Source organism: Poeciliopsis prolifica, unplaced genomic scaffold (assembly GCF_027474105.1).
Source record: "Poeciliopsis prolifica strain line A6 unplaced genomic scaffold, Auburn_PproV2 SCAFFOLD002, whole genome shotgun sequence".
NCBI classification, from domain to species: domain Eukaryota; kingdom Metazoa; phylum Chordata; class Actinopteri; order Cyprinodontiformes; family Poeciliidae; genus Poeciliopsis; species Poeciliopsis prolifica.
The window spans coordinates 11,301,423-11,328,404 of NW_026562377.1; the positions used below are offsets into that span (position 1 = coordinate 11,301,423).

General features: G+C 40.8%; 1 protein-coding gene across 6 annotated transcripts in view; it reads right to left on the bottom strand.

Moving 5' to 3' along the window:
- LOC129369261 (ephrin type-B receptor 3-like) overlaps positions 1-26,982 on the bottom strand; it is a 68,071-nt gene that overhangs the window by 7,114 nt on the left and 33,975 nt on the right. For 2 of the 6 annotated variants that reach the window (XM_055044710.1, XM_055044698.1), the window contains exons 3-14: positions 19,146-19,818; positions 15,581-15,736; positions 14,354-14,689; positions 12,246-12,370; positions 11,752-11,914; positions 11,543-11,651; positions 9,999-10,051; positions 9,675-9,809; positions 7,652-7,899; positions 5,640-5,855; positions 4,578-4,727; positions 2,919-3,118 (exon numbers count right to left, since the gene is read on the bottom strand). In XM_055044710.1, the coding sequence (XP_054900685.1) occupies positions 2,919-3,118; positions 4,578-4,727; positions 5,640-5,855; positions 7,652-7,899; positions 9,675-9,809; positions 9,999-10,051; positions 11,543-11,651; positions 11,752-11,914; positions 12,246-12,370; positions 14,354-14,689; positions 15,581-15,736; positions 19,146-19,818 (2,564 nt within the window). Of the gene's footprint in view, positions 1-2,918; positions 3,119-4,577; positions 4,764-5,639; positions 5,856-7,651; positions 7,900-9,590; positions 9,810-9,998; positions 10,052-11,542; positions 11,652-11,751; positions 11,915-12,245; positions 12,371-14,353; positions 14,690-15,580; positions 15,737-19,145; positions 19,819-26,982 lie in introns of all 6 variants that reach the window. The other 4 variants (XM_055044705.1, XM_055044680.1, XM_055044691.1 and 1 more) reach the window with 3 other exon arrangements.

Here is a 26,982-nt window from a genome sequence, read left to right on the forward strand (position 1 = left end):
CTGTTAAACTCCTTTTTTTTGCTGTGAGAAAATATCAATGTGTACTTTTGGCACTGCCAACACAGAAAAAACTCCTTAGAAATTTGGTTTCTGTTGTAAAATTCTTAAACCTTTTAACAAACACGATTTGAATCTGATCCGCAAAGAATTGATTTGATGTGGTTTAATTGGTCAGTTGAAATAAAATCTAGACCATCTGTATGAACTTGAGCCCAGCTCATATTTTATAAATGTTAGGTCTTTAGACACGCAATCATTGGATTTTACAGTACTTTCTGCAAGGGCTAACACAAGCAAAGGATGAGTGAAACACAGTCACAAACATCCAGACAGACATTTACTTCTTGTAAAGAGAGAACTATCTTTGGAATGTAAACACAGATGCTGTTCACATGTACTTGTTGTAACTTGTGACTGATACGTGATCCGATGAACTCTAAAAGTAGTTTCTTTCAACTTGTTAATTTTCTGCAGCACAGCTAACTAGAAAATAAATTGTGTCTGTTGAAGCTTCTAAAATTTTGCCTTTGGATCTGAAAATAAGCTTTATAGAGCAGTACTCTGGACATTTTTGCCCACTTGTTGACAGCAAAAAGAAGCACTTCCGGAAAAAAATAAAAATCAGCCATGATCAAAAATTAAGATAAATGAGCCACCATGGGACTTTAAATAAAGTTGATCAACATCTCACAGTGAACGAGAGCCTATGAGCAAGAGCTGAGGTGGAGGTGGAGAGGATGGCAGGGAGGTGAGGGAAGGTAAATGAGGAGAAACAGTTGAGGGAGCAGGCCCAGAGAAAGAGCACCACTGTCTCTTCTTTTCTCTGCTCTGCTGATCTCTGTCATCCTTTTTGATGGCATTAAATTCATTAACAATTAAAAGAGGAATGGAGAGAGAGAAAGAGGGGAAAAAGGCATAGAGGGGGGTGGAGGTAATAACAGAGATACAGAGGCTCCATTGAGTGGTGCAGATGGAGGGATTTTTAATAAGGCCTGTGCTCCGGAGCCCAAGGGCTAAGGCTGCCGTTAACGCCAGACTCTGGCTTCTCTTAATTGAGTATTGTTAGTCCTGCTTTTCTAAAGTTGGCTTAGGCTGGCCCCAGACTGTAGCTGGTTAAATGTAACCCAAAGATAGTGGCACAGCTGGAAACGTGGCTAATCCTGTGAACTAGCTGCTAAAGACCGAACCTAAATTCGCAACGGGCTGCAATGATCCTGACAGAGGTGTATCAGATTTTACAAACAGCTTATTTACTTCTTTACATTTTAATAAGTGTATGGGCTTGATATGTTGAGCTTGTGAAGTTTGAATGAGGCATGAACTTTTACCAATATAAAGGGTATGGTTTCAAAATCATTAAATTCTTACCTCTTCACCATTCCTTTGGTCTGAAGTCGTTTTAATAAGACGCCAAGAAGCACTAGTTTTCTAAGGCTGTATTGAGAATAGAGAGATGTAAAGCTCTCCATTCCATACCCGTTGTTTGGAACTGCCTGTCAGCTTGCTTAAAGAAGTCTGCTTCCCTTATTCTGGATATTTCTTAATATTCATTGAATAGAAGCTGAAGGAGTTCCATCCGTTATCAATTAGAGGGACAGTGTTATAAAACTACAGTTTGCAGGCTCTGAGAAACATGTCTGTTAGACACACAACTCCATTTTCTAGGAGGGCAGTTATCCTGAGTAACCAGCTCATACCAGCCAGTTAAACTTCTTAAAAAACAGCAGAAGAAAAAGGGATAAAATTCTGGCAATCAGCAAGTTTACCTAAAATCAAATAAGAACTTATGAAGCATTGTTTCCTCTTTTTGGAGATAATCTATTAAAAGAATAACTTTAAGAATAATTGTAAGTCTAATCTAGTGTATAAGAGCATTCATACAAATAAATGGATGTTTTCTGTTTTGTATAAAAGCAAGTAAACAATGATTCTTTTTTATTTAAAATTTGTAAAACTCAGATACATAAAACACAAAAGCAAAGGACATTGTGTCAGAAAGTGTTTTTAAACCTGCAGTCTACTAGCTCTGCTATTCCACCGCTCACTCACTCCTCTCTTGTTAAGTTTGTCGGCAGGAGGCCACCCCTCCGCTGGCCCGTTTAAAATCTTGTTAGTGGCTAATTAGAAGGCGCTTGCATCTCTTTTTTGCATCGCCCTAATCGAGCTAATTAACCACAAGCCTAATCTTCCAAGAACGTCACTCCGATGGCCAACCGAGACCCTCTTCTCCCTTATGAGCCCAACCAAGGATTGTCTGAGGCCTTCCCTCAAGACAGAAAGACCCCGATGCAGGGACAGAAAGGTAGGTCACCCCTTTACTATATCCTCCAACTCTGCAGCCTTCTCAGCTGTGAACTATTTCCAGGAAACAGCTATAGATAAATCAGCTAAATGTAGATACAATGTTATTGATTCAACTCCCAGTTGGTGGATGAACTGCATTAAAGGCAGTATTGAGCAGTGATAATTTGGATGTGTTTTAAGAATAGCCCTCCATTTGTGAGTGCTAAAGATTTCAATACACACTGTCTGTGGCCTTAACACACACCTACAGAGTCAGTTTTTGCAAAACGGTTTCACTGAGGAGCAAATCGCTAGACTAGACCAAACCTAACAAGTCAAAAAGAGTTCCAAAAGCTAAAGTATTTAGCAAATTAGCAAATCAAATCAAATACTCGGAGCAAGATATTTGTTCTTGAAAAAAATACCTTGATAAAACCAGAACAGATTTTTGCAAAGGTTTCAGTACAACTGGACACCTCAGTAAAACAAAAAGCATGCCCAATATATATATATATATATATATATATATATATATATATATATATATATATATATATATATATGTTTACTTTGAAGCCCATCTAGTACTTATATGGTATTAATGAGAACTTAATACTACACTCTATAGGACTTACCCAGTGGACTGTGTGCTGTTGGAGACCACTTTGAGACTTGCTGCATTGCGAATAAGTTTATCCAACGTGGCCACAATCTGGGTGAATTTTGGTCGAAGGTTCCTTTCTTTCACCCAACAGTCCAACATAAGCTGGTGTAGGGCTGTGGGGCAATCCATGGGTGGGGGCAGCCGATAGTCCTGCTCTACAGCATTTATCACCTTAAGAAGAACAACAGAAATAGTAGTCTTCTGTTTCTTATTACCAAACTGGTGCTGATACAAAATGAGAGCATCGCAGATACGCAGATCTTAAAATTGTCAAAAAGTAGTACATGTCATGTGATACATATGAGTGTGAAGATAAATGTGAAATTTTATTAATTTCAATTCCAGCAGTGGTTGCAATATTTATTGGCACCCACATAAATATACATAAAAAATGTTACATTAAAATATGTTGTAAAAGGTGGGATTTTAAAAGGTTCATAATCAAAGAAATAATATTCCAGCATGATATTGAGAAACTCATCTATATATTTAACTTTGGTCAAATTGATTACTTCCACAGTATCTTCACAAGTTTGCCTAAAAAGTCAATCAGACCACTGCAGCTGATCCAGAACGATGCTGTTCTCATTAATACTAGGAAAATATAGCACATCACCCTGGTTCTACAATCCTTACACTGGCTCCCTGTAACTTAGAGAACAGACTTTACAACACACAAATTACTGAATACCTTAACAACAAAATATATCAAAGATTTGTTGTTCTTGTATCAGCCTTCCAGAGCACTGGTTGTCTGGTTCAAGTCTATGCTGCAGCCCATGAATCAAAACTAAACCTGAAGAAGCAACATTCAGTTTCTAATCTGGAAGAAACTTCCAGAAAACAACACAACTACTGAAACACAGAGTTCCTTTCAATCAAAGCTAAAAACCCGTTTATTTAGAATAACAACTAGAACATTAGAAATTGTTCCGTCAGCATTTTCTGAAACTTTGTAATGTAATGTTTTTGCTTCTTTGTCGTTTGTTCTTTTAAATCATGTAACAACATCTGTGTTGTGTATGAAAATGCCATGCCTTTCTAATACCATTAAATATAGCAAGGTCTCCGAGGCCTTTAGGAAAGAAGCAGGCCCACAACATCATAGGTCCTCATCTATTGTACCTGACACTGAATGTTCTTCCACATAGTCATGCAAAATTCTAAGATACCAGGAAACTTCATGTTTATATTTATGATGACAGGAAAGAATATACAATTGGCATGTACAGTTGAGGAAATAATTCACCCCCTTTCGAGATTTTAAAAAAAATGTTTTTCATTCAATTGAAAAGCTTGTACTGGGTTGGAAATGACACACATGTTCCAAAGCATAACAAAGCCATATTCGGAGGGTTATTTCTCAGATGGAAATGCAAAATAATAACTTCTAATCTGTGGAAACATGACGTTCAAAATAAAACATTACTTTGAAATCTACATCAACCAGGCATATGACTGAGTTTGAAATGTACTGCGGATTGCACCTCACAGTTGGTATGAAGATTTGCTGACTATGAGATGTGACTTATTGTTGCAGGTCCCCAACAGTTACCTTTAGAGACTAGAGTGTCTAAATAACATATAGAATGACGTATCTAAAAAAAAAAAACTTATTAAGTTAACTTACATCTTGATTGCTCATGTCCCAATATGGCCTCTCACCATACGACATAACTTCCCACATGACTATGCCGTAACTCCAGACATCACTGGCTGAGGTGAACTTCCTGTAGGCGATGGCTTCAGGCGCCGTCCAACGAATAGGGATTTTCCCTCCCTGTGGATATGCGAATGAGTATGTAAGCATGAAATACTGGAAGGATGGAGCACAGACAGAGAGGCAGAATCACACACACACACACAAGAGGGAAAGAGAGAGGGTGAGAAACAAAACTCCAAAGGGAGGTGTTAATGCACAACACATGGGTGCATGCCGTAGAACTCAAACACCCAAAACACACAAGGTTAGTCAACATTTAGACGAAAATGAGTACAAACACATGAAGCTTTGAGGATATTTATTGTGCTGCAAAATCTATTCTTTTGTTTTGCGCCATGATTCAAAATCCTTCCATGCAAATTGATGACAAACTGAGTTGTTAGTGTGATGTCTGAGATCAGATACTTGCAGTGTTTCTCAAGGTAAATAATATGTTTAAAATTTAATAATGCTGCATTTTGAAAACTGAAGATGTGACATTACTTGTTTGTTTTGTTTTTGCCACATATAGCTCTCAGGGTTTTTATTCTTTTTAGCCTGTTTTGTTTTACCGAACATGATATGTATTCTTAAATTGATTTTTCAGACACAACTCAATTTCACAGGAAGAACAAAGGATTTTTATGTTTTATTACACGGGAAATATGAAAATCTAAATTAATATAGTTTGGTTGTAGGATGTAGTCGTTCCTGATAACTCAACTTTGACTGGAATGAAAAAATGTTTCCTGAAAATCAGGTGGGATGTGTTTGTTTTCTTTGTCTGTTACGGTAGATTGTACTGGCAAGAACACACAGAACAGTGAAGCAATGTGGGCATAATCTGTTAATTCATGAGTAAAAGTTGCTGAAATCAAAACAATTAACATACCATTGTTAAAATTGTTACATGTAACAACTTCAAACATTGATTTCAAACATACATTCACCTTGAAAACACCCAAACATGTAATGTGTACACTGACTCACCAGAGAGCTGGTGTAGGTGGGATCTGTGGGGTCGTCTTCGAGAAATCGCGACAGTCCAAAATCGGACACTTTACACACCAGATTGCTGTTAACCAGAATGTTGCGGGCAGCTAGGTCCCTGTGCACGTAGTTCATGTCAGACAAATATTTCATGCCTGCTGCGATGCCACGCAACATGCCAACCAACTGGATTACTGTGAACTGCCCATCATTGAGCTGGTGAAGGGAAACAAAATGACAAATGTTTAGTAGGAGAATGGACCAAAGCAATTCTTGGAATATTCTTCTTGTTTAACTTCTTATTTTGCTACATTTTTTATATTTGTCGTTATGCCTTCTTTGTTCATCTCCAATCATATCACATTGTAATTGTTTTGTTTCTTTCCTGGCAACCTGTCCCTGACTCCCTTCGCTATATCTCTGTGTTTTGCTACTTTTTATCAAGCTTTGCCTGATAGAATCACTGAAAAGTTATTTTGAGGTAGAGAATCATTGGGAATTGAACTCTTTGTAAAGGTCAGTAACAATATTAATGCCTGATTTTTCAAATATCTAATGGGGACAATGTGGCTGACTTTAAACAGACCTTGCAAGGCTCAAAAGAATGCAACATGAAAATAAAATATGACTGAGATCTGAATGGTCTTGTTTGTTTAGGAGGATTGGTAAGTGTTAAAAGACAAGGCTTGTTTTCTAGAAAGGGAATGAAGAGTGAGACAGTTGGATCACATCCATCAAGGAGCAAAAGAATTAAGTGATATATCACTGGCTTAAAATCAAAATAGAAATAAAAGAGTGGAGAGACATATAATCCATGTTGTTTAAAGTCTACTCTGAAGTTGTCAGAGTCAATAAGTATTAGGGGTTTCCATGTCATCTCCTAGTGATGGTCCAATATGTTTTCTAAAGTTTGCAGTCAATGAAATCATCTAGGAAATTGTGGAGCACTTAATACTTCTTGCTACTGACAAGCTGTACAGACATGCTTTCATTTTCCTTCAGGACTTGTGATATGGCCACAATGCTGAAGGTGCCACACTGCCAAGAGTGCCATAATCTGATAAAATTACCACTGTGTGACTGTGAATGACTGACAGGCAAACTCACCTGACCTGAACCCAGCAGAGATCTACCGGGTATTGTCAAGAGCAAGATATCAGACAATAGACCAAACAATGCAAATCATGTGAGGATCACTATCAAATCAACCTGGACGTCCATTGCACCTCATTGCCTCTATGCAGTCATTCATGCAAAAGGAGGCTCAACTCAATGTTGAATATATGGAAATTAACATGCTTTTCACAATTCTGACATTTCTACTTAAAATATATTTTTTCAGTGATCTTTTGTAATTTTCTAACTGAATTTTTTGTTTTCATTGTCTACAAGACATTATCATCAAAATCACAAGCACCCAGGCCTTTAAAAATGTGACTCTATGCAACAAAGTTGAGTTTCACTTTCTGAATTGAGCGTCACAAAATATTGAACTCTTCAAATTGCTCTTCACGATATTGAATCTTTTTTAATGAAAGAAGATATTTTTCACAATCTGAAGGATGAAATACAGCAAATTGGCAGTAATACGAAGAACTTCTCTGTTTTATGGTTTAAGTCACTCCCATTCTCAATGAAGACATAACTCATAGGACATAGTTTCACTTTTAAATACTTCTTACGTCACAGTATTTCTGACTCCTTACTGAAACAAAATATATAGCTTAAATATTACTCATTTAGTTTCCACACTGATGAGTTATTTTGTGCATGATCAGTTTATGCTTTGGTGGGCTGCATTCACTGATCATAAACAGAATTTTTTTAATTCTTTTTTTTTTTTTTTTTTTGACTAACTGGTTTTGGTTGATAGAGCCAAAGATCTGATTCTGGCTGATAGACAAGTTCTCTGTAAATCTTAAAATGAGCCAATAATGTTGTATTCTGCTTGAAAAGAATAGCTATTATTAGAATGGCTTCATGGCTGTTGAGCATTTGTGTTTTCTTCTTACCCTTAGAAAAGAGTCCAGGGCCCCATTTTCCATGAACTCGGTCACAATCATAACTGGCCGACTCTTGGTGACCACTCCCTCCAGTCGGATAATATTGGGGTGGTCAAACTGGCCCATTATGGATGCTTCAGACAGGAAGTCTCGCCTCTGGCGATCAGTGTAGCCCACTTTTAGAGTCTTGATGGCCACAATGATTTCTCGACGTCCAGGCAGTTTCAATCGACCTCGGCACACCTCCCCAAACTCTCCTATGGGAGTCCAGGTGAGCCAGAAACACAGCAAAAGAGGAAGAGGAGAGATGCAAGAGAGGCATGATGGAAGAGTGGAGGAGAGTGGGGGAAAAGAGGGGAGAGGGAACAGTTAACTGGTTAGAACCAAGGAGTCAAGGAAGGGTAGGAGGAAGGTTGAGGCATGGGCAACTGCAAGAGAAGCCAGGACTTAAGGCTAGTCTTTGAGGGATGGTGGTGGAATGGGAAATTTACTACAAATTTTACTGTTAGACTAAACAATAACAAAACATAGTGAAAGACAGATTTGGTGCTCACAAATGGAAAGTTATGAAACATTGAAAACAAATTTGAAAATAAAATCAAATAGAGCGGATTAAGTTGGTAGGATAAGTAAGGCTAAGGGATGGTGGGAATTGTGGATCAGGAAGGAGGTGCTAAGCTTCAGTAGGACTAGAAAGACGGGAGCCGGACAAAGACATGGGTGGAGACAAAAGTTTTGGCGGCTTTGAGGTTGTGGACGATTTATGCTTAGATTCTACACCAAGCGTGTGCAAGAAAAATGAAATACGAGTATTGTGTCAATGAGTGCAAAGGTGACAGTGGAGGAAGTCAGGGATGTGACAGCAAGGGGAATGGATGAATGGAAGAGTGGATTAAAGGAGGAATAAAGGATAGGAAGGGGACAGGGAAGACAGGGAATGAGGGTTTGTCACTTTAGAGGCGAATGCTGGAAAGCGATGGGTTTCAAGTAGTAGCCTCATCAGTAGAAGAACTGTCGTAGTAGTAGTAGTAGTAGCAGCAGTGGTATTGGTAGTAGTAGAAGCAGTAGTAAGGGATTCCCATCTCTGCCATCACAACGTCCTCTATATTTGCTCAGATACATGTTAAAAAAATCAACCTCACACAGCATAGTCCTGCAGCTTTTAAGCAGAGATATTACTTTTAAATATGTCAAGTTCATAAATTAATTCACTGTCTACAACATCATGTAGGGAGTGGGGGATTTTAAATTAAAGGAAAGACAACCACATGACAGAAAAGGTGGAAGTGGTAAAAACTAGGTTCAAATACAGTGATTCAGTGGAACTTCTTTTCTTTAATTAAGACGTTCCCTATATAATAAAAAGTGGAAAAGGATAAAGACAATCCTGGACAAGAGACAATGCATTATATTGTCCCATGATTAAATAAATCACTTGTTTTATCTTCTTAAGGAAAAGGAAGTTATTTTAATAAAACTCTGAAAATTCTCTTAAGTGTATTTTATTCTAATGTACCAAACAGTTCAAATTCAAATAATCTATCCTCAAATTGAAGTACAACTTCTGCAAATTGGTGTTTGTATCAGGCAAAATTCTTCTTGACATGTCTTGACATTAACAAAGATCTTGTACCAGTGGTTTCAAAAATACTTCATATTTTTGTTCTCATCATTGCTCTTGTTCCAGGATTGGTTCAATATCAGGAAAGGAGTAAATGGTTATCCATTTTACAAAGCGTTTTCAGACGTCTCTATATTTGCATGGCATGTAAAGATGCAAGAATTATGAGTCACACTAACTTAAGTCAGACAGAATTAATAATTACTTCATAAGAAGGGGTTTGGATGCTGGACATAATTGTAAGACTGGGAAAGGGATCCTAAAAGGTGACAAGTGTGGCAGGGGTGGGAGGAAGAAGAGGACTAACGATGAGTTGAGTGAAAGTACCGCTTGGTGTGAAGTCCTCTAATGGTATGGCCTGGAGGTGACTAGCAGTCTTCCCCCTGTAGCTCAGGAGCTTTGGTGGGTTACCTGCGCCAATGACCTCCTCGATCTTCACGCAGGACACGTCAATCTCCTTGGCAAACTCTCGCACTGCTTCATTGGGATCCTCATAGGTGAAGGGGTCAATGTAGACCTTCATTCCCGGCGTTACTATTGGGGATTCTGTAGCAAGAACAGGAAAGTGAATATATGCTGCCAAATAAAGTTTGATCAACAAATATCAAAGTAAGCCAGTTTACTTTATGACTGTGTGAAACAACTGATGTCATGAGATGCTTTTGCAAGTTACTGAAACAGTTAGTCAACAGCAAGGTGAACAAAAAGAAAGGGGATCTTAGCAAAGATACTTACTGTACTGCTGAAGTTTCTCTGTATACTCTGATTCTGAGCCATTTCTTTGTTTTCTGCAGAGAATGACAAAAACACAAACTAAGTCACATGCACTGACTCGAATTCAAGTAATGGGAACAAACAAAGGGAACAAGAGATAACAGATCCCAACTAATTTTTGATCTTGATATGAGATGTTGTCATACTATTGCGTGCTTTGATAAAAATTGTCAGATTTTTTGTCTGTGGGAAGGGATTCACTGATAAAGAATGTATCAGTGAAGCAGAAAAATGATTCATGTTTGTCCAATGTAAGTCTAAACAAAAGGATATCAGAGAGTAAAGAAGGAAGTAAAAGCTATTCACTCTGAGTTACACCAAAATGAGCAGCTCACACTAAAAAACCCAAACAGCAAGCTCAGCTGTTTGCTTTTCTCGCCCTACAGACATCACACTTTTCCTCCCATTTTAATTTGATTCAACTTGTCTCTACATGAGCTCTTACTCTCTAGGAGTTATTATTTCTTTGTATGTTTTTATTGGTCTGGTATTTTTTCCACATATGTGTTTTCCAGTTTGTCTAACCTCACCTTCCTGCATAGGACCTGTTTGCAGTGCAAAAAGGGTGGGAACCACAGATAGGGGAATGAGTTGTTGAAATTACATGTTAATGTGCTTCTTTTGTTGTCTAACCAGTAATCGGGGGGAAAAAAAAATACCCAATGGTGATTTGCATCTCATTTCAATTTCTAATTTTGTTCTGTTATATGCAAGAGCTACGTGTTCCGTATTATTACTATTTTCTCCTTCTTCTTCTTCTTCAGGGGCAGTCAGAGCTGTGGCTAAGCCAAGACCCTGAGAGAGACACAATGTGGTGGTGTTAAAATAGAAGAGAGTGAAGGCAGAATGAAAGAGGAGGGGAGGGGGGATCAGGGAGATTATTATTCAGTCTAGCATGACCGATGCCCACGCTTGTCAGCCACTGCCTGAACTGGCTTGCAGAGGGAGCTCAGTGGGCGCCAGTCAGATATGGGTGCCAGTGGTTCACACGTACGCATTCACTCACGCATTGCATTTCCTACTTGACAAAGGAGTGGTGTGTGGATAAATGAGTGCAGTTAGACCCAGCTGATGCAGAATCAGATGTTTTGAAAGGTGAGTAGCCATTCACATCTTCCTAGTCAGTTGGGAGCATCTGGGTTCCTTGTGGTTAGGTATTTGCACAGTTGATTTTGAGTGCTGAGCTATGAGTGCAGGCCTATCAAGCTCAACAGCTGCTATCACAAGCAGCATCCAATAGGCACAGCAGCATTTTGGGCAAAGCTGTTTGCTATTCAGAGATACAGAGGGCTAATCTGGCATTCAGTAGCTTCACAGGTGGCCCAGCAATCCACTGAGACTGCTCTGCGGTTGTTTGGAGGACATGCCAACAAAACTGACATTTGAAGCTGTTTTTCTTTTCTTGCAATTGAAAAAAATGCACAACTGTTATTTTATATTTGAAGAAGTGTTGTACTTCATTATTTATTGATCTCCTATTCAAGCTACTCTTTAAACTGTCTTACCTAAGACACACAATGCCAATGACCACCACTGCAATGATGAAGACCAAGGCTGCTGTGATGGATCCAACGATGAGTGGCAGCTGTTCCTGCCATGACTTTGGTGGGTCGGCTATAGGTGTAAATTGGAACACTATTAGCCCTCTTGGGTTGAACAGAAATAAATCTGATACTAACAACAAACAAAAACGGGAAGTTTGTGTGTTACATACTTTGCAAATTGGTGCTGAAGTCCGCTGGGCTACTATAACGGCCATAACCAGCCACTGTTCTGGCCCGGACTTGAACCACATATGGAGTACCAGCCTTAAGACCCTCAATCCGGGCATTGCTCCTTTGAGCAGTCATGGTGTGGGCAATGGCTTCACCTTGATCCTGTATAAACAAAGATGAGTGAAGAAAATTACATACAACATAAAACCTATTTCTTTATTGTCCCGCTGATGTTAAATATGGTAATGTTAATCTGGCAGGTGAGGAAGTAGAGAAGAACTAGGGACAAATACCAGGTAGTAATTTAACACAGTATTACAGGGCAACAAAACGCTCTGTGATAAGAGGAGGTAATTTAAAATTTATGGAAAATACTACACAATTAAATCAAATTATGTGTAAAATTTGAGGTTTGTTTTTTGAGGTTTGTTTTTTGACAAGATATTGCCATAATTAATGAAATTATTAGGGATTCACTGACACTATTGCTTACCTTCTCGTGGTACTTGATCTCATAATCCAGAATGATTCCATTTGGTTTTTCTGGAGGAAGCCAGGAGAGACTCATTGTGCTTGCTGTGGCTGCCATTAAATGGACTGTGGGGACCGCAGAGGGTGCTACATTGGGGGAAACAGTACAGGGAAACCTGGTTTAATGATCATTTTCTGTTTGTTCTTTCAAAATTCCAAGCTTTTTTCTGTCTCTCAATGTAGTTCATATACATCTAATGTTGTGAGATTAGTGAAATGCTGTTAACACTAGTTTGCATACGGAACCCATCCCAGCAAAATGCTAAGATTTTATGTCTCACAATGCTTGACTGATGCCAAAAGAATCAAACAGTAGGAATGCGCATACATTTCTCAAACATATTATAATAATTCCCTTTTATAAATCTTCCCAGGCTGGATTAGAAAAGCCCATTCAAATTCTGTACATATATAAATATTTCCCAATTACAAACACAAGCACGGTTTGATGGGCATTTAGTTTGGGCTATACGAAGAGAACTCCATAAACTACTTTATAAAACTTAATGAATATGTAAACTGGTACTAGTTTTTACACACCATTCCAGAAAGAACAAAACACAGTGCCACTCCTCCCACTTGAGCTTTTCATACCTTTTTTGGATCTATCACCATACAAGCACTGTCTGCCTTCGCAGACTTTCTAAGTTCAGTCTTGTTGTGTGGCTCTGACTCACTTTCCTATTGCTACATTTGTCTCTTATCTTCCACTATCAGCCTCTAGTGGCACCTTTGCTTCACAAGAAATTTCAGGCCTTTTTTCTTTGAGCACACAATCATTCTCACTGTTTTGTTAACACTTCCTTAGATCCATCCAGTTTGCCCTCCCCACCCGCTATATTTTCAGTCCACCATTGTGTTTTTGACCAAGAGAGTCTTCTGTTTCTCTCACTATCTTTCGTCCCCAAAACACTAACGTTGCCTAAGTCCTTTCCTCTCTACCCAACCCAATTTATTTCTTCTCTTTATGTCTCTCTTTCTATAACAGAAGACAATACTTCCTAGGGAGGGCCCCTGGCTACTTTGGTGGAAGGATTAGAGGCCCTCCACTGGGGAAGCATGTTGCAGTAACCATGGAGGTAGCCTCTGAGGCTTATCACCACCCTTGGTATTTATTTTGGTTCTTAAAAGGGGAATCCACATGCCGGGATAGTCGTGGGACATCACAAATGGATAATCTTATCAAAGTTGATGCTCTCTTGCCCTGTTCGACTGCTCTGCACCTTATGCACTATGCAAGGACAGTCAACTCTGTCATCCTACTGCCAGACCTCCATATAAAACAATGAGGTCTCTCACATGGGGGTCTGCGAGACCTTTGGGTCCTACACTCACAAAAGCATTCCAAAAGCATCTTTTAGGGGCATGCACACAAGGTTAGAGGTGAGGAGGACATGACCATGGATCGAAGAGAAAGGGGCTGAAGCAAAGCATAATCTGTGCTGTTGTCTGAGCCTAGCCAGAGCAAATTTAACATAAGGGCTAAACACATCCAAGCCACAACTTAAGAGTCCTGGGAGCGTCTCAACAAAGAAACTGCTCTTAAGAGCCAAGGTACTGAGTAAACTTAAGATCTCTGAATTTTATTGAGGTCATTTAAGGTACAATGAGCCTTGAAAAAAAATAGAAAAAAAAATAGATTCTTGACGACGAATAGCTAATAAAAAGAACACAAAAAGATGGTTGCTTCCAAATCATCTACATGCAAAATTGCTTGATCTCAGCCAAAATTACTACGGTGGCCTATTTACTGTTGTTGCTGTAAGATGAAGAAGCAGTGGGTTGAAACCAGTGGGCAGTTAAAACACTAAAGGTTTAATACACTGCTGAGCTGCTTCTATTTGAAGCCATTTTAGAAGACAGCATGCTGTGGGTGTGTGAAAAGGGTCCCTTTCGATGCTCATTCAACAACGCCTTCCTTCTCAGCCTTTTTCTCTTTATTTAGCGAATATGTAACATACTCCCACATGAATACAAGCATTATTTTTCCAGACCTTGAAAGTTCTGACTGCCTGCAAGATCAATATTGATCTCTGCCAGGTAAGTGCAAGGTTGGACATATGTACCCACCAGCCTGATTTGTGGTGATGTTCACTGCAGCAAACTGAGGCGTATAGGGGCTCTTGTTGGACACACCGTTGAGCGCCTGGATCTCAAAGCTGTACTGCGTGTGAGCTTGGAGGTTGCGAACTGTCACACGGCGTTGCGTCAGGCCCAGGTGGCGTGGAGAAATGTCTACATTGTCATCACATCGTGAACACATTCCTCGCTCAGGGAGGCACTTTTTGCAGATGACGCTATAGAAGACATCCTCGCGGCCACCCATATCCCGAGGTTCGCTCCATTCCAGCAGCAGCAATGTTTCGTTAACGCTCGAGATGACACTGCGTGGGGCCGATGGAACAGCTGTGAAAGCGAGGTAAAGGCGTGGATGAGATGAGGAAAATTGCTCGGGAATGAGATTGAATTTAATCTCCATGCACAATAGGTGTAAAAAATTGTCTTGGTAACAGTACAAAGAAATCTTGACAATAGACAGTTATATTGTGGTACACAGAATACATATCATTACACATACACATACACGTTCATTACTGCCAGCTGCTTTCAGCACAATTCATGACCCAATAATTTGCCTGGTGCTGTGCTATTAGTACATTTTTCATGAATTAACTAGAGGATTTTTTTTTCCTTTTCAACTTGCATGAGACTCTTCCAGCAGTTCTTCAGAAGAAAGGAGAACACAAGTTAAAATCTGAATTGCATGCTTATTTCCACTGTGTCTGAGCGTGTGTGTAAAATGCTGCAGGGAAAGAGCAAGACAAACTATTGGCAGTCTTGGCAATTCTTATCCAATTAACAGAGCGTTATCTCACACTGCACTCTGGGAGAATCAGTCCCCCACTCCTCAGCAGCGGGAGAAAAAAGAAATTTTCACTCTTCACTATTTGACCGAATTTTCTCCCACATTTGCATGTTTGTATTTAATGAGGATACAGCTATAAGAAAAAAAAAAAAACGCACCACTTTCTGCAGGTAGAGAGACAATAATACCACTCATTCATAGAGATTCCAAAGAAAGGGAAGAGGGAGAACTAAGATGATAAAGGTCTGGTAATGTTGCAGTCTTGTTTGACATTTGAGGGACATGATGGGAATATTTTCTTCGAAGATTTTATCGGGTACTGAAAACACAATTCAAACTGTGGGTGAACATTTACTATGCGCCTGCCCCCCAAAAATAAGTCTTATGATCAAAATCTGTATCTGGAACACTTGAAAAAAGGCTTTACTTACTGGTGCACGGGGAGTCTGGAGTATCTGTGTCAGAGCGATAATAACCATTTCGACAGGAACAAATGCTGGCTGCTCCAGAGGTGGCTCGACTATTGGCTGGGCAGGGAAAACAGGGGCCATCCCCTTGTTTGGACTTGAAGGAGCCAGGGCCGCAAGCTGAAAGTAACAGATGAAAAACATTTGATAAGATGAAAAGTGTACATAAAATGCACAGTATTTAATTCAGTTGCCCTTACAGGTTTTCTCTGAGAAACTGTTTACTGTAAAAATGTATGGCATCTAGGGTATATTGCACAGCAAGTAGCTAAGCATATGACAAAGTTGGGACAAAGTTGTTTATTTGCAAGTCCCAAATAAGCCTCAAGTCTTTCCATCGAAGTCACAAGTTGAGTTCCAAGTAAACACATAAAAGTTCTGAGCCAAGTTGAAGTCTTGAGCTTTTATTTCAGAGTATTAAACAAGTAATTTAACCAAAATCTGCAATAAATAGGAATTTTGATATTCCTAAAATGTGTATTCAAACTGCTCCAGAACAGCAAGAGGATCTAACACTCAAACACAGCAGAAAATCATTGCAGGTAATTATGACCCATAGTTATACTGAAAAACGTCAGCAGATTTTCTTAATACATGACTGGATGAGTAGCACCAGATAATTAAAGTTACTAATCAAACTATTTATTTAGTTGTGTAGAAACTAACTTTGGTATCAAATTGATTTTTTTAGACATAATTATAGGGCTGCTGTCTGCCAACCTGGATGCCCATAGACTTGCGGTGCTTAGTGCTACTTTTGCAGCAAAGGGGAAATTAACACACAGTATGTATCAGGCAGTATGTTAGAATTGTATATCTTCTCAGTGTACATGGGCATTACCTTACCAGTTAAATGTTTGTACTGTTTGTAAGTTTGTAAATAAGATGAAACTACACAAAATTTACAACTCCACAATGTGAAAAAGTGTTTCTCATTAATTAATGTCAACACAATTTTCTCAAAACAAGCATAATGCCTTTTCTATTTTGGGTAACAACCTTTCACAGAGTTTTACCTAAACTGATTGTTGATAAACTGATGTCTCATTAATCTAAAAACATTGTTATCCTTTGTAAAAATCCTATATCTATTTTTAGTGGCTGCTTGGAAGTTTATAACACTGCTGATAAGCAACAGATGTGGAGTGTAACCGTAACAGTGGCACTGCAATCCAGAATCCTTCGGTGGGCTTCATATCTTTCATAAACTGTCTTCATAAAAGATGAATGAGCTTGCCGCTGTGCTTAATAAAAGAAGACAGAAGCAGGTAAGGCAGGCAGGGCCTGTTGATTAGCTGACCCAGTGGTGCGGTGGCTCGTCAATGTCAAGGACACACTGCAAAATTTGTCCTTCTGGATGATGATTAGCATTTAGCTTCTGTGTGGAGAATTGATGTCTCCTGCTGGAAACAAAAAGCCTGGGAGCCATGTCAACCCAAGACTAGCAAGGGTAGCAGAATGCTCCTCTTGTTCTTTTGTTTAAAAGCTTCAATATTGGCTAGAAACTGCCAGTTGGCTGCACTGTGTACACTATCACTAAGTGTATTTGTTCTTCCAGCATTAATCAGAGTCATCCACACTGCTGGCTACCAGGAAGTGCTGCTTGATTAACAGATAAGAAATGTCCACCAGTTAGACCGGGTTGTAGAACAACCTCTTAGATTGGTATCATGACCTCTGTAAGTTCATGTAGGTTCAACTTGCAAAACAGCAAACTATAACAAAATTCCCAACAGTGGATGAAATATTAGTTCTTGAACACATTGGGTTTGACCACACGTATTGAGTGAATTTCCATTAAAACAGGCTATTTTTCATTTTCATGAAAAAGGTTAAAAAGTGCTGATCAATCACTAAGGGGTCATCCTCTTCCTTTCATCTATTTTTCCCTTAGCGGATCCATTAAAAAGGGAAGCAGAAAGACAGACAAGTAGTAGAGAAAAAGGAGGGGGATGGAGGCATAAAAATGCTAATCCTTTAACCCCCCATACCCCATATCCTTTCTGCACTCCCCTGTGTCTTATCCTCTCATGCAGAACATAGAGCTTAAGGAACTGATTAGAATGTATGCTGAAATTGGAAAGTGTGAGGCATGAAGAAAGTAAAGAATATTGGGGAGTGAAAAATTTGCCTCAAAAAAGGCTCATCGATTAATATTAATGCTGACATCCCAACTGTATCTCTGGTGGCTTATTAATGAGAGCAGCGGCCTTCAGATTAGGAGGGAATGGTTGAAGTAAGTACTTTCACAGGGAAAAGGATTCACCGCCTGTTGGAACAAGGACAGAAAAGCCAAAAAGGGTGTATCCACTGTAAAAAGATGACGACAAATGAGCGCAAAGTCACAAAGTGGTAAAGGAGGAAAAATAAAGCACACCTTAGAAAAGGTGACATAAAAAAATGAAAGAAGGGGATGTACCCCTCATGGTTTTCAGTTATTAATAAATGCTACATCAGGGCCATTCACTAGAGTTTAACCTTGAGCTTTCATGTGTAAACAACAATGCTATGTTTTGGATTTTTTTCTGCTCTCATTTTCTTGCACAGACACTCTCTCAGGTGAGAATGTAATTTCAGAACCTGCCAACATAAGGTCTTCAAGATTTCCATGCCTCATTATGAGCATAGGTCCTGAAGAAATGATCTTCTTGGCCTCATCTGTCTCTTCTGAGAGGAAGGATGAGCCTCTAAAACCAAAGGACTCCAACCCCCACAAAGTGAACATGCAAAGACATCATGCAATCAGCCTTAGGTGATCAATAACGCAGCCTGCCCCTGTCCCTCTCCTTCGGTATTTTTCTGCTTTCTCTATTTGACCTACTCACTCTGAGCCTAATTTTACGCCTCATAGCCATCAACACCCACAAACAGTTTCCATTTATCCTTCATTCTTCTCCTGCTGTCACCTGCACTCTGGTTCAGACGAGCTCACGCTGTTAAAGTTCACCTCTAGCTCAACCTCTTTTTGAAAGTGTCATGTTTTCCACTCGACCAGAAACCATCAGGATCCGAGCTTCCACAAACAGACAGCATCAGCTGCATTACCATTCTGTCAGCACCCAGCTGCAAAGCAAAACCGAGGTCAGAGAAGTGGAAAGTCTCCAGCTGACAATGCTGTAAAGACTTTTATTTGCCCAGCAATCACTGTATGAAGATGTCCTATATTGAGGCAATTACCTCACTGACAATTATGTGGCAACTGGAAAATAAGTGATATCATTTAATCTATAGCCACTACAATTCAGCCTCAGTCTTTTGCACATTAATTATCTTGAGAAGTAATGCTTACAGGAAGTTTATTTTGACCTGCTTAAAGCCAAATTGTTTTTCTGATTCTCCATTACTATCTTTAAAAATGTAAAGGCAAGAAGAAAAATCACTGGCAGGTCATGATGTAGAGGTTGAACCACAGTTTCTTAATGAGGAAAGGAATCCACATCAAACAAAGAAAAGTTTTTAATCCACTACCATAAACAGTGGGTAACAGAATCCTCAACTGACCTGAGGTATTTGTAGTGAAAACACTCACCTTGACACTGGGTATCCTTCATGGCTGGTTCAAAACCAGCTGCACATGTGCATGATCCTACAGGAACCATCCACTCTCCATCTCCGTTACAGTAGAGCTTCAGTGGCACAGAAACCTCCAGGGCGTTGGGAACACAAGTTCCTGGAGCAATAACCAATGAGGTTGCCTCGGCTCCCGTTGCTGTTTCTGGGAAAACTGCAAAGTTGGCAATTGTGGTGGAGCACTTTTTGTAAAAAACCCTCACTGAGATAAGTGACATGCAAGCACCAAGGTCCTGGAAGGCCAAGTAGAACCCAGCTTTGGAAAGTGGCCCAAAACTTCTGACCTTTGTGTTTACCCGTCCAGACTCAAGCATTGAGAAGCTCTCATCTGGGGCAATAGTGTCCACTTTCACATAAGGGTTCTCCATCCAGAAAGGGCTGGTGGCGGTGGCTGAGTCTGAGTCAGACTCGTAGTAGAAAAGGTTGAAGGTTTCTTTGCAGGAACCTGGTATGTTGGGAATGCTGTTACAGTCACGAACTGTGAATTTCATCTCTACGTATACACGCAGTACGTCTTTGCGTGGGATGAAGTCACTACGTAGCCAGTTATTCTGGTTGAGCTCTCGTACATTGCAGACTTGGTATGTCCGGATGGGATTCATGGCATCATCATAGCCACTCACCTCTTCCCACTAAACAAGAGAACAGAAAAAAAGACATAAATAATTAACAAAGAGGCTTTACATGTTTCTTGACATGTCGGGCAGCTAATTAATTCAATTTATGATACTATTTAGAGCTTTTATTCAACTTTGATGAGGTACGCTAATTCATGTTTTATAGAAGGCAAAACAGTAGAAGTAATGTAGTAAAGTACAGAGCTTGTAGCTGGAATGTTTTCATTCATATTTTAAAACTTCCACTCACTTCCTCACTTCTCAACATAATGTGCCTTTCGTCTCTGATTAGTGTGGCAAAAAGCCAGGGACAAAAACTGGAAATTTATCACAATTACAGCAACCTGTCACCTCCTTACCACAGAACCACCACAGCATGTTTACCTCGTATCTGTTTGGAAGTAGTAGCAGCCACATTGCTTCACAACCAATTACGCTTCAATTATGGAGCAATGACTGCAACGTCCTCTAATAACGACTGGAAAAAAGGCATTACTTAACCTTCATGCTTTTTTTGATTTCACAGACCTACAACTTTCCGCACTACTATGTTGCCCTGGGGAGTATTTATATGGGATGAATTAGGATAAAAGTTATAAACTTTGATTACCGTTTTTAATTGATGAATGAAAGCAATTTCTGTGACACTTTGCTGTAAAAGCAAGAGGTCTAATGTATGATTCACTCCTGAATGAAGCCACACACTTAAATCATTTAATTTCAAACAGCAGTTTCTTCATGTATAGTATCCTTGTGTCTACATGTGTGGTTGCTTTGGGCTATGTTACCCTACACTTCTCCATTACACAAAGAGTTGAGCACATTAATTTTCTTAGCCAAGCCTGGTGAGTTTATTTGCATGGCAAATTCAACATACAGTCCCACAGTGTTCCACACAACACACAAAAATATATCAAACAATTTGAAGAACAAACTGAAGCTATACAAAGAGACAACAAAGAAAAAGTTCAGCTTCAATTGAAGGTAAATTTAATTTCTGTTCATGCAAGACCTACACACATTTACTTGCACAGTATTGTAGCTCTCCAAATATTTCAGATTTGATTATCCATCTACTCTAAATCTCTTTCACCAGATTAGCTAAACATGCATTTGCCATAGCTTTAAGTTTAACCTTTTTTTTCCCGCGGGGGCTGACCAAAAATCTCAAAACTATGAATATGAAGTTTTCTTCTATGTGAATCCTCCTTGAGGCAACTTTGTCAGAGTAACTTGTAATATTTGTGTCCCTTATGCCTCAGTCATTACAAATGATGTCTACAAAGACAAGTTGTTCATTCTCTCTCAGACAAAAGACTCTAGTTGAGAAACAGTAAAATGTATTTTTCACTGGCTGTCTAATATGATGTACATCTAATGTTTCTCTGATTGGTTGAACAGATCCTTGAGATTGAAGTTTAACTTCCCAAAAGGAGAAACGAGAAAAACACAATTTCACTTTTCCTTAGAGCGTGAGTTTTTCTGCAACTCAAAACTAGCAAACAGACACCACTTTGTTGTTTCAAGCTTGATGTTTCACTTTGAACAGTGAGTATCTTAATTAGGGCTGTGATATGGATGTGGTGGAGACAAGGCTATTCATCTAGGACCCTGGTGGCCATGAGGCGGTGAGAGGGAGAATGCGTGTAGTTGGGTAGTGGCATTAAAACGATGGCTCAAGAAGGAAGAAGCGACCAGAGGGAATCAATAATCACCACCTGGGTCAATGGGATGGCTAAAAGCATGAAGTGTCAATGGGTATTTAGTTCGGAGTAATAAATCACCCTTGCAAAAAACCAATGCAGCCAAGTGTTTGTGGGCGTGTGTATAAATTTGGCTGCATTTGTTTAAGGGGTTAGTGCGAGCCTGTCTCCCTGAGCTCATTTTTGTTCTGTGTGGATGTTTGATTGTATGCAAAGCTGGATGTGCACATTTAGATAAAGAGTGATCCCCTTCCCTAACACATGCACCAGTGGACAAATGCTCTAAGTGCCTGCTTACCAAGCATGAATAAATTAGGTAGGTTCTGTGAAAAGGCCCAAGATTCTTGGCATTGACTCTCATCAAGATCAATTGTGCAAAATTGGCAATCTACTGTACAGTTTTTGTGTCCTTTCCAATCAAGGCTTTGAGTTTTACTGTCAGATGACACTGAACAATACGTAAGTAATGGAGAATGCAAATTCTTGAAGCCATAATTGAGCTTGGGAATTATATTTTGGAATGTTTTGCAAAGACAAGCTGTTGATATAAACAGAATAGTGTTACGAATATACCTGTAAATACTCATGAAGAATTATTTTGTATTGCTCAAAGGTGAGAATAGCAATATTTCTGGAGTGTTTCTTGAATGCTACAGCTTGCACGTTGAAGGGACTAACTCTTTGTCATGAGAAGAAATCACTTCTGAGTTTTATTTATCAAAAACATGCTGAAATCACTTACACAAGCCAATAAGCACATCCATGCAAATGTAATTAAATTAATTGTAACTGCTACTTTTTTAAATAACCATGAGCTATAAAGTAGCAATATGATGCACATCTCTTTTGAGATTCACAATATTAAATTTATGGGAATGTAAAACCTCATTTTCTAAAAAAAAATATTCTAGCTTTGCTTGTTTAATTTGAACTCTCCTGGCTGAATATTGTCACAATAATATTTGACAACTCCCTGCAACCACTGATTTTTTAAAATTTTAATTTCACTTTGTTTTTTCCTGTCCACACCAAATCATTACTGGAAAAATTCTGAAAGTATTAATATTGAGCAAAATTGGATTGATCTTTAGAGAGGTGAGAAAGATGAGATTAGTGCTATAACTGATTATCCAAAGAAATTCAAAAGCAACATGTTGCCTATAAGTGTAGTGTTTTGTGTTAATGCATTACATAATTTAAAAATTGTCTGTTTCATGAACTCGACTGTGTCTTTTTGATTGAATGTTTTTATGGTTTTCCTTTTTGATCCCATGATTATGCAATTTTCTTACTATGATGTTAATTCAATAAAAACTGTTTTCATGGGATTTATGTACATTATCACAAAAAGCCTCAAAATACCCTCAATGTGCTTTGTGAAAAAAACTGTTACACATTCATAACTGATAATCAGTTAATACAAGCAGTGAGGAGCGAAGGGATTTATGGTTGTTTTGGACATAAGAGCTTAGAGTGACTCACAGATAATGACAATGTTCTTCAAGACCGCACAGTTTAATGAACTTTGGGTTTTATTGACTGAAGATGCTCTTTTACATGTTGACTATTCCAGTAATATTGACTTAAATGGCTCCCCTTTTTCTTTTATTAGATATTGCAAATAATTTCACTGTCATGAAATGGTGAGTAGTGGAGGTGGTGAGGCAGACGCTGGAGACCCAGGTAGGTGAATGGTGAATATTTAATGATGCCAATAACAACAACAAAACAGTCAAAGACGTAGTCCGCGGCCAGGCAGCACGGCTGAGCGGAAGCCAGGGCTCAACGCCGGTAGCAACTGGTCATACAGGCGGCAAAAAACACACAACGGCAGACAAAGGCAAAAGTACGACAAACAACGACAATCTGACAAACAACGACAAGGACCCGACGAGGAACAAAGGACACAGGAGGGACTAAATACACTGAGGGTAATCAGTGACACACCTGGGAACAATCAAGGGGAAGACAGGACAACTAGGAGAACTCAGGACACAGAAACTCAGAATTAAACACAGAACCTGACAGTACCCCCCCCTTAAAGGGCGGCTACCAGACGCCCAAAAACAAAATTCAAAAACCAGGTTGGGCGGAGGAGGGCCAGAGTCCAGAAAACAAAAAACTACCCACAAAAGGTGGGCGGAAACACAAGGAGGGGCCAAGAGTCCAAAACTAAACAGAAAGTGGGCAGAGGCGTCGAGGGGGATCCGGTGGGCGTCCTCGGCGCCCGCGGCAGACCCCACAGGGGAGGTCCGGGGGGCGTCCTCGGCGCCCGCGGCAGACCCCACAGGGGAGGTCCGGGGGGCGTCCTCGGCGCCCGCGGCAGACCCCACAGGGGAGGTCCGGGGGGCGTCCATGGTGCCGAGGAACACTAGGGGGCACGGGAGGAACACTAGGGGGCACTGGAGGAACACTAGGGGCACTGGAGGAACACTAGGGGGCAGTGGAGGAACACTAGGGGGCAGTGGAGGAGCACTAGGGGCACTGGAGGAGCACTAGGGGGCACTGGAGGAGCACTAGGAGGCTCGGGAGGAACACTAGGGGGCTCGGGAGGAGCACTAGGGGGCTCGGGAGGAGCACTGGGAGGCTCGGGAGGAGCACTAGGGATCTCGGGAGGAGCACTAGGGATAGAGGCTGCCGGAGCAGCGGCACGAGGAGCAGAGTCCACGGAGGCCGGAGCGGAATCCGGCGGAGCAGGAGCAGGAGCCGGAGCGGAATCCGGCGGAGCAGGAGCAGGAGCCGGAGCGGAATCCGGCGGAGCAGGAGCAGGAGCCGGAGCGGAATCCGGCGGAGCAGGAGCAGGAGCCGGAGCGGAATCCGGCGGAGCAGGAGCAGGAGCCGGAGCGGAATCCGGCGGAGCAGGAGCAGGAGCCGGAGCGGAATCCGGCGGAGCAGGAGCAGGAGCCGGAGCGGAATCCGGCGGAGCAGGAGCAGGAGCCGGAGCGGAATCCGGCGGAGCAGGAGCCGGAGCGGAATCCGGCGGAGCAGGAACGGCAGCTGGAGCGGGGTCCGGCGGCGCAGGAACGGCAGCCGGAGCGGGGTCCGGCGGCGCAGGAACGGCTGCCGGAGCGGGGTCCGGCGGCGCAGGAACGGCTGCCGGAGCGGGGTCCGGCGGCGCAGGAACGGCTGCCGGAGCGGGGTCCGGCGGCGCAGGAACGGCTGCCGGAGCGGGGTCCGGCGGCGCAGGAACGGCTGCCGGAGCGGGGTCCGGCGGCGCAGGAACGGCTGCCGGAGCGGGGTCCGGCGGCGCAGGAACGGCAGCCGGAGCGGGGTCCGGCGGAGCAGGAACGGCAGCCGGAGCGGGGTCCGGCGGAGCAGGAACGGCAGCCGGAGCGGGGTCCGGCGGAGCAGGACGAGGAGCAGAGGCTGGAGCTGGGGCTGGGCTGGCGGAGCGGATGTCTGGCCTGGGAGGCAGAGGTTTAGCATCCCAGGCAGCAAAGGCTGTCCGGCGTATCTCCTCTGCCTCCCGCTGCAGCTCCACCAGCGCGGGGTGCGGGAGACGAGGAACCCAGTAGTCCAGTAGCAAGCCCAGGCGTATCGCGAACCCTGGCCGTCTCAGGGCGAACGTGGACGTGGTTTTTGACTCCTCATACTCACGGATAGTACGGAGTAGCTCCTCTAAACCCTCTGGGTCCATGATCAGATTCAGCGAGCCTCACCGTATTTCTGGTCGGGTCCTACTGACATGAAATGGTGGTGGTGAGGTGGTGAGGCAGACGCTGGAGACCCAGGTAGGTGTATGGTGAGAAATTTAATGAAAATAAGTCCACAAAAACACAGAGTCAATAAACAATAGTCCGCGGCCAGGCAGCACGGCTGAGCAGAAGCCAGGGCTCACACCGGTAGCAACTGGTCTTAAGGGCGGCACAAAAAAAACAACGACAATCTGACAACAATACGACAAGGACCCGACGAGGAACAAAGGACACAGGAGGGACTAAATACACTGAGGGTAATCAGTGACACACCTGGGAACAATCAAGGGGAAGACAGGACAACTAGGAGAACTCAGGACACAGAAACTCAGAATTAAACACAGAACCTGACAGTCACCTTTGTAAATTGGGTGAAAAATTTACAAAAAATAAAGGTTTTTGCAAAAAAAATAAATTATACTTTTGCAATTACTTCTAATTGTAGAAGAAAGAAGCATTCTTCTTTTTCAGCTTAGTTACTATCTCTTGAAATGTAAAATGCATTCTAAAAGATTTTAGGGAAGCTTTATAGCATGTTTTCATTAGGCATTGGACATTTTATAATATCAGGTTACAGCAACATTTTGAGAAGTTAACAATTTTAAAAACAGCTAACATTCTTTTTCATAAAGAAGGGGTCTCTAAAATGAAGGTAGTGGGCCTTCTCCAGCCTTTGGAAGGGTCTCTGTAGCCCCTGAGAACAAGTTAAAAATAAAAAATTAAATAACATTTTTTCTTCCATTTCAGATTAATTTTAATAAGACTACAATACACAAAATAAGACTTAAATTCATCTAATTATTAAACTAAACTAAATACAACAGGAGTGATTCATAAGATGGCAAAATGGCTTTTTGGAAATAGTTCCAGTCACAAGAAAAACTATCACTTGTGTTGCAGAGAGTAATCACCAATCACTCTTATTAAAGTAATGGTGTTTTAAAGCAACATTTTCCAAGCTTTAAGTGGCCCCTCTATTTAGCCACTGACCGATGGGTTTTTCAAAGCAAATTAAGGACTTGAACACTATCACTTGATTTAAAAAGTATTTATTTTAGTATTTTTTTTTTACTTAATTTAATTAATTAAAGTCAAAATAATTGTAATTAATTGGCTGACACAACATAATTTCAATGATAATTTGCTGCACTCTGTATGAATTGGATCATGTTATAAATTACATGTTTGTCTAAAACCTTTGTTTTGTGAAAATATGACAATTTTCATTACTACCATACAGTGACAATCTCACTGTATGGTGCCTAAGCAACTGCTTTGGGTCAGTTTAAAGTGATAGTGTAAAACCAACTCATCTGGCCAATACAGTAGCTACTGTAGTTAACTAAAAGCTTGATGTTTACTGAAACTGTTTTTGAGGATGTTGGATAGACTTTAAAATCCGCTCTGTGCATGCAGCTTCTTTGTGCAATTACTACCTTCAGAATAGTCATCACAATAAATTCACCAGCTCACTTCGAATATTTGTTGCGAAAAAAGCCCTGTGGGTATTGCATCAAATCTGACAACCTTGCAAAAATGGAAATCCCCTTTATCTTCCATATATCTTTTGGACAAGCCTACACACAATTAAAGATGGCTGCAATGAATTGAAATTAACTAAGAAAATACTAAAAGACAAAGAAGGGTCATGAAGATGCAAACATTGGACACAAACGTGTTTCACACACTATGACACAGTGGTAAAACAGGGTAGATGGTGTGGCAGGAAAATGCTAATTCTGAAGACAGGGACAGAAATGAAACAATTTGATGAGAAGCAC